The sequence below is a fragment of the Piliocolobus tephrosceles genome, chromosome 9 (assembly GCF_002776525.5).
Source record: "Piliocolobus tephrosceles isolate RC106 chromosome 9, ASM277652v3, whole genome shotgun sequence".
In the NCBI taxonomy this organism is placed as follows: domain Eukaryota; kingdom Metazoa; phylum Chordata; class Mammalia; order Primates; family Cercopithecidae; genus Piliocolobus; species Piliocolobus tephrosceles.
Window position 1 is genome coordinate 94190559 of NC_045442.1, and position 15119 is coordinate 94205677.

General features: G+C 37.1%; 1 protein-coding gene across 1 annotated transcript in view; it reads right to left on the reverse strand.

Annotated features, from left to right (window-relative positions):
* Positions 1 to 5178: 5178 nt before the first annotated feature.
* The window catches only part of LOC111546682, a 46283-nt gene continuing 36342 nt past the window's right edge, over positions 5179 to 15119 (reverse strand). The window contains exons 4-5 of the mRNA XM_023218197.2: positions 13101 to 13188; positions 5179 to 5431 (exon numbers count right to left, since the gene is read on the reverse strand). Coding sequence (XP_023073965.1) covers positions 13138 to 13188 — 51 coding nt within the window. The 3' untranslated portion in view covers positions 5179 to 5431; positions 13101 to 13137. The remainder of the gene's footprint in view (positions 5432 to 13100; positions 13189 to 15119) is intronic.

Below are 15119 nucleotides of genomic sequence, written 5' to 3' on the forward strand. Positions count from 1 at the left end.
GAACAGGCAACCTACAGAATGGGAGAAAATTTTTCCAATCTACTCATCTGACAAAGGGCTAATATCCAGAATCTACAAAGAACTCAAACAAATATACAAGAAAAAAACAAACAACCCCATCAAAAAGTGGGCAAAGGATATGAACAGACATTTCTTAAAAGAAGACATCTATGCAGCCAACAGACACATGAAAAATTGTTCACCATCACTGGCCATCAGAGAAATGCAAATTGAAACCACAATGAGATACCATCTCACACCAGTTAGAATGGCGATCATTAAAAGGTCAGGAAACAACAAGTGCTGGAGAGGATGTGGAGAAATAGGAACACTTTTACACTTTTGGTGGGACTGTAAACTAGTTCAACCATTGTGGAAGACAATGTGGCGATTCCTCAAGGATCTAGAACTAGAAATAACATTTGACCCGGTGATCCCATTACTCGATATATACCAAAAGGATTATAAATCATGCTGCTATAAAGACACATGCACACGTATGTTTATTGTGGCATTATTCACAATAGTAAAGTCTTGGAACCAACACAAATGTCCATCAATGACATACTGGATTAAGAAAATGTGGCATATATACACCATGGAATACTATGCAGCCATAAAAAGGATGCGTTCATGTCCTTTGTAAGGACATGGATGCAGCTGGAAACCATCACTCTCAGCAAACCATCGCAAGAACCAAAAACCAAACACCACATGTTCTCACTCATTGGTGGGACCTGAACAATGAGAACACTTGGACACAGGAGGGTGAACATCACACACTGGGACCTGCTGTGGGGTGTGGGGATGGGGGAGGGATAGCATTAGGAGATACACCTAATGTAAATGATGAGTTAATGGGTGCAGCATACCAACATTGTACATGTATACACATGTAACAAACCTGCACGTTGTGCACAGGTACCCTAGAACATAAAGTATAATAAAAATAAATAAATGAAGTAACTAGGGTTTTGTTACGAGATGCTGTCATCTGCAACAGAATATATATATATGTTTTTCCTCATGTGTACTCTGATATTGTGCTTTTTGAGAAAATACAATACACATTAAAAACATTCATACAGAAAACTATAATTCTTAGAAAGTCATAAGAATTCTTAAAATGCTGAATAGAGTTGAAGGGAAAATATTAGAATCTCTCAGGTATATAACTAAAATAAAGAAACAATCCAGAAACAACTCATCATGCTAAGGAGCAAGTGCTGTTCTTAGATATGGGTGACTATAATGACGCCAAATCCATGCAGGTTGTCCGACTTTCCCATAATGCATATGGAAAAAAAAAAAGTCTTAAACTTATGGTAGATCTCAAATCTGAGAATCAAATTATAACTCACCTCGCACACAGAGAAAAAAAGTTACTAGAATGAGTGTCAGAAGAAATTCAATACATTAAAACAAAGTAAAAAAAAACACGGAAAGAACAAGAAGTTACAAGCTTAAGACATTATATTCAGCCAAATGGAGGATAATTACAAATAAAACAAATCAATTTAATACTCAACATATAAGTTAAAAATTAAAGTGTTATCTAAGCTGATGAGATTAGTGAACAGAAATCAGTGAACATAATTATTATAGTCCAATGGAGTAAAAGGAGAAAAGGTAATAGAAAACACAAATATAATTATACATACATGAAGAGTAGAAGTAGAAGAATGAGAAACAAAACAAATATAATTGTTTCTGTAAAATATATTTTAAAATGAATAGCAATAGTTGGCTGGTCGAGGTGGCTCACGGCTGTAATTCCATACTTTGAGAGGCTTAGGCGGGTGGATCATGAGGTTGGGAGATAGAGACCATCCTGGCTAACACGGTAAAACCCCATCTCTACTAAAAATACAAAAAATTAGCTGGGTGTGGTGGCGGGGTGGGGGGGGCGCTTGTAGTCCCAGCTGTTGGGGAGGCTGAGGAAGAAGAATGGCATGAACCTGGGCGGTGGAGCTTGCAGTGAGTAGAGATTGCGCCATTGCACACAGCCTTGGAAACAGAGTGAGATTCTGTCTCAAAAAATATATATACAGCAATAGTCAAACAATTGGTATTTTATAAGTTTCTACAATTGAAAACATGAATCATTGAATTCAGAAATTGCGGGTTCACAAAAGAAAAAAATAAATAATACATAAAAGAAATCATAATCTGTATAACACCAAAAATGAGGGAAACACTAAAAATTGGCAAGAGAAAAATACACAACTTTCAAAGATGAGAGAAAAATTCCACAGCTTTTGTAGAGCCAGAAACAGAGAATGAATACGAATAGAGGTGAGTAAAATATTAAAGCAAGAATTAGATACTTAGCTAAAATACCTTAGTCAAAAACAGACTAAGTTAAAATATTTTCAAAAGAAAACCAAAGATTTTTGGTTACAAATAGGAGCTTCTTAAGTACACTTCAAGAAGAAAGAAATGCTTTTGTGTATACAGTTAAAAATTAAAGAGTAAGAGACTTGATATTTGGGAATATCAAAATCTGGTAGACTTTAAACTAAGGAAACCAAATAATTCTTGGTAGCCTGAAATTCAAAAGTATTTAGATATGAAATTATAATTTTACACATTGTACTTAAGTCAGATGAAAATCCTGTGCTACTTCAATAATTTAACTGATGAAGGAAAAATCTCTGTTTTCAGAGGATTATTTTTCTGTTATGATCTTATTAAAAATGATGTCTCTTTGAATTTATTTTTGCAGAACATTGATTATTCCTTTATCAACTGATTTGTACAAAAGGACAAATTGATCTGTACCAAAGAACAAACCTAAGCCTAAAGATGGACCGTGAGCCTCTGGATATCCAGGATAACTGAGTTAAAAACTTACCACATGGTTAAGGAAGATAAAATAATGATGTCCACTGAGCCCATGATCACAAAGCAACTCACCAGCAGCAGGATGGTATGGGTGGCCCTTTTCTCTGGGGAGGGACTGGAGCAGAGGCTGGAGCTATGAAGGTGCTGAGATCACCTCTGATGGTTAAACAAGAGTATCACCATGCACACAATTGCGAGCAACATAATTTCTACAAAGTAAACATTCGGGGAAAATGCCAGAATAAAAATCAGTTCCCTTGATTATAGAGATTATCTGGGAAAATGAGCAATATTTACTTGTCAGTATTTATTTGTCAGTTGCCTGGTCTGTGTCACTTGAAATAAGCTACTGTATACATGATCGTGTTACTTCTGGAAAATAAATTGAGGAACCAAAAAAAGAAGAAAACATAGATAATGTAATTTATGGATTTATGCTTAACTCTTGACAACCAGGAGGTGCTAGGATTGATGGTGGTGGCCTGGAGAGTACTCAGGAGGCAGGAGGTACAGATGGAGAGGCCCCCTTGTCACTCTGCTCAGGTAGAATTACACTTTACATCTGAAGTCATTCCAAAAATTAAGTGACTCAAATACATCTAGAGAAAACAAATCCATTACTATGAGAGGCATCACTAGGTGAATAAAGGCCAAGTGACAGGTGGTCAGGTCATGGGGACTTAGGCTTGTTATTCAGAAAGAATGTGAAGATGTGGAGAAAAAAAAAAAAAAAAAAGAAAGTGTTGGTGGACTCCAATGCCAGCTTGGAAATAAAAGGGATCTTTTAATGATAACGTAAGTGGAAAGTGCGTTCTTCCAAATGGCAAAGAGAAAACCTATTTTGTATATCTGGAAAAGAAAGACTTCATATCATCCGTGTTTATTATGTAGTAGTCAATATCATCACAAATCATCTTCATTTTTTACATTATCTTCCTACCCTTGATAAACCCAGACTAACTCATATGACTTCTTGATCATTCAGCCTCTACATTATTTTCTACACCAAATTGTGTATGTAATAATGTAATAATTATTATTAAAACATACATGTAATAATATTTGTCTCACCAAGCCATCCACAATTATGACCTTATAAAATGTACACTATTTATACTCTAATTGTACCTGGGTCTCTACTTTTAGACATTGTACTTTTGTTTTATATTCTCTCACTTTATATTGATGCTGTTAACATATAAAATTATCCAATTATATGTGTATAGTTTATGTGAACTTGGTAGAATTTTAAGCTAATGCGGAGAAAATGACCAAAGCAAACAGTTGAAAAAATATTATCTGGTTGTCTTTCTAAGATGCCATCATTTTGACACTTTCCATTCTCTGTATCTCTTTCACATTTCTGGACCCTAATTATTACACTGAACTCCCCATTATAATTCATAATATCCCCATTTTTCATCAGAAGATTAGCAATCTTGATCCAATGTATAACTTTGTGTGTCCATTGCCATGAAATATAATATATTCCCAGTATCTGAGAAGTAGAACATAAACATCTTTGGAGGGCATTATTGTGCTTACCAAAACCCGCTTAGCTATACTACCTAAAAATGGCCCTGGGTCTTTCTCAGTTTAGTTCCCATCTAAGAGATTCTTTATATAAATTCATTTCAACACATCAGCATATTTCTGATGTCCATCACTGACTTTTCAAGAGAGTAAACACTACTTGCAATAACTTTATGAAAACCATAATGTTGCAACAAAATGATCATATCATGATTTTTTTTTTTTTGAGATCCCTCTTAATACAGGAATTCCCTCTTATGCCTTGAACAATACTTTGGTCTCCAATTTAAAATATAATTTTCCTCAAGTTGTCTCAGGAAATACACGACATGATTTCACTGAACAATTTTGCAGCTACTAATGTTATTTGCCAGGATGTAGGCACCATTGTTCTATCAAATCTATTTAATCCAGTGACTCAAACATCACAAAAAAATGAAAAAGTACCACAATTACTCAGCCTCTTTTGAGTTAAAAATGGGCCCAATTATATGTCAAGATCAATTATGACTATACTGTAGAACATTGCTCTACAACCTCCTGATATCTATAAGAAACACATTTTATAATTAAAATTGTTATCTTTGTCCAAGAGCATAAGTTAGTAAAAAAGCACATTTATCTTACTGCTAGAACCGATAACTGAGAGTGCTTCAAAATCAGAACAATTTTGCTCAGCCGTCATGATGGAACCAGGAAAAGCGTCAGGGTAATATTGACTTAAGAGCTTAATGGTATATTTTGAGGATTATACTTCCAGTAACATAATACTTGGACATGCACTAATAATATTGGTAACTATTTGTAAACTACATGTTTATATAATTTTATTAATACAATACACACATTATAAGTCACACACCAAAAGGGATAAAATAATTAGATAAAATAACATAAGAATTTGAATATTTTCTTCTTTTGCCTAGAATATATTCAGCTCACCACATGTGTTTTATGGCCTTCTTTCTGCTAATAACAATAACACACTAAAAAATACTTGCTCTGAGTCATCAGATGGAGTCTTCCTTCAACAAGGCTCTTCAGGTCATTGGTGCTGAGGCAGGACAAGAAAACAGCATGATATAATGGATTAGAATTGATAACTAACCCAAATGTCCATTAATAATAGACAGGATAAAGACAATGTGGCCCATATACACCATGGAATACTATGCAGCCATTAAAAAGGATGAGTTCATGTTCTTTGCAGGGACGTGAATGAAGCTGGAAAGTATCAGTCTCAGGAAAATATCACAAGGACAGAAAATCAAACACCACATGTTCTCACTCATAAGTGGGAGTTGAACAATGAGAACACATGGACACAAGGAGGAGAAACATTACACACTGGGGCCTATTGGGGGGTGAGGGCTGGGGGAGGAATAGCGTTAGGAGAAATAAGTAAGTGAATGATGAGCTGATGGATCCAGCAAACCAACGTGGCACATGTATACCTATGTAACAAACCAGCACATTGTGCACATGTACCCTAGAACTTAAATTATAATAATAATAGGCCTGGTGAGGTGGCTCACACCTGTAATCCCAGCACTTTGGGAGGCTGAGGTGGCAGATCATGAGGTCAGGAAATCAAGACCATCCTGGCTAACACGGTGAAACCCCGTCTCTACTAAACATACAAAAAATTAGCTGGGCATGGTGGCGGAAGCCTGTAGTCCCAGCTGCTGGGGAGGCTAAAGGACTTTATCTAAAATAGACAAAGAACTCTTAAAATTCAACAGTAAGAAAGTAAACACTGTGATTTAAAAATGGGCAAAACACTTGGACAGGTACCACACCAAAGGAGATATAGAGGTGGCAAGTGAGCAATTGAGAAGATGCTCCACATCATATCCCATTAAGGAATTGTAAATTGAAACAAGAGTGAGATGCCACAACACACCTATTAGAATCACCAAAATACACTGGCAACACCAGGTGCTGGGGAGGAAAACAGGAACTCTGATTCACTGCTGGTGGGAATGAAAATGGTACAGCTATTTTGAAAGATGGTTTGGCAGTTTCTTACAAAACCACACGCTCTTTCCATATGATGCAGTAATCTCTTTAGCATGTACTTGAATGAGTTGAAAACTTACGTCCATACAAAAACTTGCACATTGATGATTACAGCAGCTTTTTTAAAGAATTACCAAATCTTAGAAGCAGCTGAGATATCCTTCAGGAGGTAAGGGGATAAACACATTGTGGTACATTCAGATGATGAAATATTATTCAGTGATGCAAAGAAATTATCCATAAAGAGGAAACCTAAATGCATAATCCTAAGTGAAGGAAGCCAATCTGATAAGGCTGCACACTGTATGATCCAAGTATGACATCCTGGAAAGGCAAAACTATGGAGGCAGTAAAAGAGTCAGTGATTGCCAGGGTTTAGTGAGGAAGGAGGCATGAATAGTCAGATCACAGGGGAGTTTTAGGGTGATGGAACTGTTCTGTATGATTTTGTAATAGTAGGTACATATTGCTGCCCATTTATCAGAATCCATAGCATGTACAACACCAAGAGTGAACCCTAGTGTAAACCATGTATAAACCATGGACTCTGGGTGATGATGATGTGTCAGTGTAGGTTCATCATTTGTAACAAATGCACCACTCAGGTGGGGGATGTTGATAATGGAGGTTGGGCATGTTGGGGGAGGGGTACAGGCTAGATGAGAATTCTCTGTACTTTTTTCTCAGTGTTGCTGCGGGACTAAAACTACTTTAAAAAAAAATAAAGTCTGTATAGACAGGTCATGGTGGCTCACACCTGTAATCCCAGAACTTTGGGAGACTGAGGTGGGAGGATGTCTTGAGGCCAGGAGTTTGAGACCAGACAGGCAAAACTGGGAGACCCTATCTCTACAAAAACAAAAATCTAGCTAGGCATGGAAAAGTGCATGTATAGTGCTAGCTATTCAGGAGGCTGAGGCGAGAGTCCAGGAGGTTGAGACTGCAGTGAGGTATGATTGTGCCACTACACTCCAGCCTGGGCAACAGAGTGAGATCCTATTAGAAAGAAAGGAAGAAAAGGAGAGAAAGGAGGGAAGGAGGAGAAGGAGGGGCAGGAAGGAAGACAGGCAAGCAGGCAGGCAGGATCTGTATATAAAGAAGTAAATCAGATAACTTTTACTGGAAATCTAACAGAACAAATGTCTACCCAGATGTATATGTAAATGATCATAGCCACTTCATTCATCGTAGCCCAAAATTGGGGGGAAAATTGATCTTTTGTCCTGAGACCAGTTTGGTCAGGGAGACCCTAACCCAGTGGCACTAGAGGAATTAAAGACACACACACACACAGAAATACAGAGGTGTGAAGTGGGAAGTCAGGGGTCTCACAGCCTTCAGAGCCGAGAGCCCCAAACAGAGATTTACCCATCTATTTATTAACAGCAAGCCAGTCATTAGCATTGTTTCTATAGATATTCGATTAACTAAAAGTATCCCTTATGGGAAATGAAGGGATGGGCTGAAATAAAGGGGTAGGTCTGGCTAGTTATCTGCAGCAGGAACATGCCCTTAAGGCACAGATTGCTCATGTTATTGTTTGTAGTTTAAGAGCACCTTTAAGTGGTTTTCTGCCCTGGGTGGGCCAGGTGTTCCTCGCCCTCATTCCGGTAAACCCGAAACTTTCCAGCACGGGCGTTATGGCCATCATGAACATGTCACAGTGCTGTAGAGATTTTGTTTATGGACAGTTTTGGGGCCAGTTATATAATAATAGGCCTGGTGTGGTGGCTCACACCTGTAATCCCAGCAGTTTAGGAGGCTGAGGCGGGTGGATCATGAGGTCAGGAGATCGAGACCATCCCAGCTAACATGGTAAAACCCCATCTCTACTAAAAAAAATGCAAAAAAAAATTAGCCAGGCATGGTGGTGGGCTCCTGTAGTCCCAGCTACTCGGGAGGCTGAGGCAGGAGAATGGCATGAACCTGGGAGCCGAGATTGTGCCACTGCACCCTAGCCTGAGAGACAGAGTGAGACTCCGTCTCAAAAAAAAAAAAAAAAAAAAAAAAAAAAAAAAAAAAAAAACTTTTGTTAAGGAATTATTGTGTTCCTTTAAGGATGTCATATTTCCTTGCTTTCTTATGTTTCTTGTGTCTGTACATTGATTTCTGTGCATCTGATGTAAAAGTCACTTTTTATTTTTGAATTTACTTTCTTTGAGGGTGAGAATTTTTTTCCTGAAGATGTGAGTATAATGTTGGTTGGGTAGGGTTTATTAGCTTTGCGTTCAATTGTGAAGTCTCTGTGTGATTTCTTTGGCTGTAAAATATCATTAGTGGTGTCTACGGTTTCCTCAGTGCATTACAGTGTGGTTATTTCTAGGGGCTACAGTGAAGTTGGGCTGGCTACACTGAAGTGCTGTATGGGCCCATCTCTAGGTTTCAGTTCCAGTGTTGGTGAACTAAGCTTATCTATCCTTTTGACCTAGAGTGACATATGCTGGCACCTGTGTTGGTGACTCCAGGCAGGCCACCAGCAGGGTAACTTACTCAGATGCCAGTTGTAATTGTAGTATACTGGGAGGGCGAATGGACTCTCGAACTTCTGGACAGTCATGGTGGTATGGGCAATGGAAAAAGCAGTAGTGGTGAAATGCTCTTCCAAGTCTCTAGTGCTCTTCTGAGTCCCAGCTGTGTTGGCAATGGTTGTAATGGGCTGTGTATGCCAGCATCTAGGCGAGTTGGTGGCACTTGCAGGTAAAAGCCAGCTGTGATGGAAGCAGTATGTTGCTTATTCCCAACTTCAGTGTCCCCAAAAGACACACTTTGTTGTCCGAGGTGGTGGATTAGGTTGGGGAACCTTCTTACAACCCTAGATGCTGTACTTTGTCCTAAGGAAGGGGTGATATTGGATGGAGCTGAATTGCACTCAGGCTTCCCCAGTGATGAGTGCCTGCACAGAGGTAATTGGTAGGAGTGAGGCAATCCTCAGGGGGCTGGTGAAATGCTTGGGTGAGGGGCAACTGTCACTGCCCTGAGGTCCTGCCACAGGGAGGGTGGTGGTGGTCTCAGCACCCACAACTTTGACTGGTGGTTGGGCAAATTTATCCCTCTCATGCCTAGCCCCACTGGGGCTTGCTCCCTCCTCCCACCTGTCACAAACACCCTGGCTATTCTGTCAGACCTGAGAAATTTATGCTGTTCTTTAGTTCAACCCTGGGTCATAGGAACTCCTCCACAGCTCAAGATGAAGCCACTGTGACAACTATCATCCTGCTGAAGTCCTGGGGATAATGCCCACTTTCAGTGCTGTTGGCTGCTGTCCATGTCATGCTTGCTTCTCAGTCTTGGTTGTGCTAGCCCACTCCCTGCCCATGACCCAGTTCCATGCTCGGTAGCTTGAGTTTCCTTAATGACTAGGAATGGCAACAACCCTGATGACTAGGACCATGAACACTCTGTTAAGAGCTAGAATTAAAAAGGTCATCTTGCTATAGCTTCTTAGGCTACAGGAAGTGTGTGGAACCAAGGGCATGTTCCCTCCCTTGAGTGATTTCTTCTCTCAGTCACCTGACTGCTCCTTTTGCTAGATTCAGGGATTGGGAGGGTCAAAGTGCTCTCTCATGATCTAGATTTTATGATTCCCCAGTGAGAAAATGGACCAGAGAAATGTTGTTGCTTACTTTCTCCTGTATTATAGAGTCACTCCTGTTTTCCAGCCAGTCTTGGCCACACAGGCTGCCTGTTTTTCTTTTCCTTTCTAGTTTTTGTCATTTCCTGTCACTTTTCTGTTGATCTCTTGTGTTCTCTCTTGGACAATGTACTGAATATATGATTGTCTATATACTATTATGGTACTAAATGGATGCAGCTGGCTTGAAATGCTCCTAGTCAGCCATCTTAAAAAACATTGTACCGATGTTAAATCATGCAACCTTGCTGAACTCATTTATTAGTTCTAGTGGGTTTTTCAAAATTCCTTAGAAATTTTTATTTATATGATAATGTCATAGGTAAAGTTTCCAGTCCCCAGGTGGAGTCCATTCTTGTCTTTTTTTCTAAAATAACTTTCCAAAACCTAGGTTTTAACCATTACATGTGACATTAGCTGCACATTTTATAGATGCTCTTTAGCAAGTCTATGAAGTTTTCTTGTATTTCTGGACTGCTTTGGATTTTACTTTAAATAGATGTTGGTTTTGTTAAATGTTCTTGTGTGTATCAAATTTTTTTTTGTATTTTGTTTTATTTTTATCCTGTGTTACACTGACTAATTTTTGGATGTTTAGCCTAATTTGCATTTTTGAGATAACTCCTTTTGGTGATAGTTAAACTATTAAAATTATCAAATCAACAGTGATACTATTTACATAGAGGTAGGTTTTCCTTAAACACTTTTTTTATGCTTTTCATATCTGTGGGACAAGTGTGATATTTTTTATTTTATAGTATAAACTCAGTGGTGGTGTAGGTCCCAGATCTCCTGGGAAGGAGGAAGAAACCTTAATCTTCTCTACCTAAGTGGGTAAGTCATTCTCTATGTCTCTAGTCATAGTTGTTTCTGGAGCTCTGGGCATGGGAGAATATATAGTGATCTCTGGACAGGAAATGGCTAGGCCTCAACTGAAGCCAACATCACTGAAGGTGAAAAATCTTAACTTTAACAGTAGAAACCATGTGGTTGTCAGGTTTTCAGGAAAACAAAGAGGAGATTAAATGTGTGGGTGGCATGGGAGGGGTGAGTTGGTATGGGCTGGGAAAGGCAGACACAACTTAATTTCCCTGAGCAGTTTCCATTGTAATCAAATGGAAAATTTTTAAAACTGATTTGAAAAGATCAAGGAATTATAAACTAAACAAGCATATTTGGAAAGGAGCCAAAGATAAATTGAAAAAAATGAATAAGTTTAATACACAATATTTGGGTTAAATATCAAGTTAGACTCACATGATAAAAAGATTAGTAAACTAAAATATTGAGCAGAATGAATATCACCAAATAAAGACAAAGTATAAAAATACAAATATAATTATAGGAACAATATGAGAAGGAAAATACTTTTAAATTATCCAATAGAATATTTAAAACTATAGAATATATAAATAAAATGTATAAACATTTCCACCAACAATAAATGAGAGCTCTTGTTACTCTACATCCTCGATAGGGTTAGTGTAGTCAGTGTTTTAGATTTTAGCCATTCTAATAAGGGTGTAGCAGTATGTCATTTTTATTTTTAATTTCTATTTCCTAATGACACATGATGCTGAACATCTTTACATATGCTTATTTGCCATACTTCTATGCTCTTTAGTGAAGCCTTACAACTTTTACATTTGTATTTGTATGAATCCTTTGCCATTTTATAATTGGGTGTTTATTTTCTTATTCTTGAGTTTTAAGTGTTTTTTGTTGTTTATTTTTCGAGACAGAGTCTTGCTCTGCCGCCCAGGCTGGATTGCAGTGGCACAATCTCAGCTCACCACAAGCTCCCTCTCCCGGGTTCACGCCATGTCCTGCCTCAGCCTCCTGAGTAGCTGGGACTACATGTGCCCACCACCACGTCTGGCTAATTTTCTTTTTTTTTCTTTTTTTCTTTTTTCTTTTTTTTTTTTTTGTATTTTTAGTAGAGACAAGGTTTCACCGGGTTAGCCATTTTTAGTAGAGACAAGGTTTCACCGTGTTAGTTAGGAGATAGTCTCCATCTGCTGACCTCATGATCCACCTGCCTCGGCCTCACAAGGTGCTGGGATTACAGGTGTGAGCCACTGCACCTGGCCAGGTGGTTTATTTTTTATTCTTGAGTTTTAAGTGTTTTTTATTTTTTGCATATTTGGATACCAGTCTCTTATCAGTTATGTGTTTTGCAATTATTTTCTTCCATTCTGTGCCTTTTCCTTTTATTCTTTTATCAGTGTCTTTTGCAGTACAGAAATATTATTCTGTACTGACATATATGGCCAACCCACACTCAAGGGGAAGAGAATTATAATCCATCTCATATTGAGAGAAATATAAAGGAGTTTGTGGCTCTATTTTAACATTTTGATTGATGTATAATTTCCATACAATAAACTGCACCTATTTATAGTGTAAAATTTGGCTAAGTTTTGACACATGTATACCCATGCAACCCTTACCATTATCATGATAACAAACATATTCATCAACCCCTAAAAAATACAAAACATTAAGTTTAAAGAAACTCAGTGAGATGCAAGGGAAATCTGAAAATCAATAAAAGAAAGTCAGAAAATCAATTCAAGGTACAAATGAGAAAGGCAATAGGCATCTTAGAAAAGAAAATAAAAACCAGAAATTCTGAAGGAAAAAAAAATTATTGGAGGAAACACAAAACACATTTAAAACGTTAAAAAATAGGCTATACCAAGGAAAAGAAAAAAAATTCTATGACTTGAAGATAAGTCTTTTAGAATAATCAAGACAAAATTTTGCAAAATGAATTTTTAAAATAAGTGAAACTCTTTGAGACATTTGGGACTACATAGGGCAAACCAATTTATGAATTGTATTATCAAGAGTTAAGAGAATTCAAAAGGCCTAGAGAACCTATTTAATGAAATAATAGATAAAATCTTTCCACATTTAGCAAGAGATTTAGACATTCAGATATGGAAGACTCAGTGATCCCTAACAAATGCAGTGCAAAAAGGACTTCACCACAGCACATTAAAATCTGACTGTCTCAAATCAGTGTAAATGCAAAGATTCTAAAATCAGAAAGAAAAGTGCATCTATTCACCTATGAAGGAGACTTCATTAGACTAACAGTGGGTTTCTCAGGAGAAACCACAGAGGCCAGAAAACAGTGGGATGGCATTTTCAAAATGCTGAGAGAAAAAATAAAGTCAGCTAAGAATTCTACATTCAGCAAGGCTGAACTTCATAAATAAAGTATAAATGAATCTTTTCCAGACAAGCAAATCCTGAAGAAATTTGTCACCACTAGACTGGCCCTACAAAAAGTGCTCAACTGATTCCTAAACATGGAAGTAAAAAGACAATATTTACAACCAGGAAAACACATGAAAGTATAAAACTCACTGGTAAAGCAATCACACGAAGGAGGAAGAGAAACAAATCATAGGACTCTACTACAGAACTCCACCAAACAACGACAGTCAAAGAAAATGAAAAATTCAAATAACTTATAAATTAACTAGAAAACAACAACATGACAGGAACAAAACCACAGATATCAACATAAACCTTGATTGTAAATGGATTAAATATTCATTTAAAAATATATAGACTGGCTGAATACATTTAGAAACATTTTTGAGCTATATGCTGCTTCCAAGAAACTCATATTACCTGTAAAGGCATGGAAAACGATATTCCATGCAAATGAAAACTAAAAGAAAAAACAAGAAGCTACACTTATATCAGATAAATCACACCTTAAGTCAAAAACAGTTAAGAAAATGCAAAAGGATTATTATATAATAATAAAGGTGTCAATTCATTAAGAACATATATATTATAAATATATATTTACAAAATGCTGGATCACCCACATTTATAAAACCAATATTTAGTCATAAACAGAGAGATAGGGAGCAATACAATAATACTTGGGAAATTCAACACACCATTCAGAGCATTAGACAAATTATCTAGACAGAAAAGAAACAAACATTGGACTAAAATTGGACTTTAGACCAAATGACTTAACAGATATTTACAGAACATTCTACTGAACAACTGCAGAATATACATTCTTCTCATCAGCACATGGATTATTGTCCAAAATAGACCATATTTTAGGCCACAAAATAAGTTTCAACAAATTTTAAAATACCAAAATCAAATTAAGTATCTTCTCTGACCACAGTGGAGCAAACCTAGAAATCAATACCAAGAGAAATTCTGGAAACTATACAAATAAATGAAATTTAAACAACATGAATGACCATGAAGTCAACAAAGAAATTAAGATGAAAATTATTTATAAAATGAATTCTAAACTTGAAAGCAAAAGGATAACCTTCATGAAAACACATAAAAGTAAAAAACCCATTGGTACAGCAAATACACAAAAAAGGAAGAACAAGGACTCATGGTACCACTATTAAAAAACTAACAAAGAACAATGACAAAGTCAGATAAATAGTAAGGAACAAAGAATATATAAAACAGTTAAGACAATAACAGAAACACTACCTTAAATATCAAAGACAACCTTGAATGTAAATGCACTGTATTATTCACTTAAGATAATAGACTGTGTGAATTAACTTAGAAAACATGGTCTGACTACAGGCTACCTACAAGAAATGCACCTTACCTATTAAGACAAATATAGATGAGAAAATAAAAGCATGAAAAAAGATATTTCATGCAACAAGAAACCAAAAGTAAGCAGAAGTGTCTATACTTATATCACACAAACCAGAACTTAAGTTAGAATACAACATGTGGCACATATACACCATAGAATACTATGCAGCCATAAAAAAGGATGAGTTTGCGTCCTTTGTAGGGACATGGATGCAGCTGGAAACCATCATTCTTAGCAAACTATCACAAGAACAGAAAACCAAACACCGCATTTTCTCACTCATAGGTGGGAACTGAACAATGAGCTCACTTGGACTCGGGAAGGGGAACATCACACAATGGGGCCTGTCATGGGGAGGGGGGAGAGGGGAGAGATTGCATTGGGGAGTTATACCTGATATAAATGATGAATTGATGGGTGCTGACGAGTTGATGGGTGCAGCACACCAACATGGCACATGTATACATATGTAACAAACCT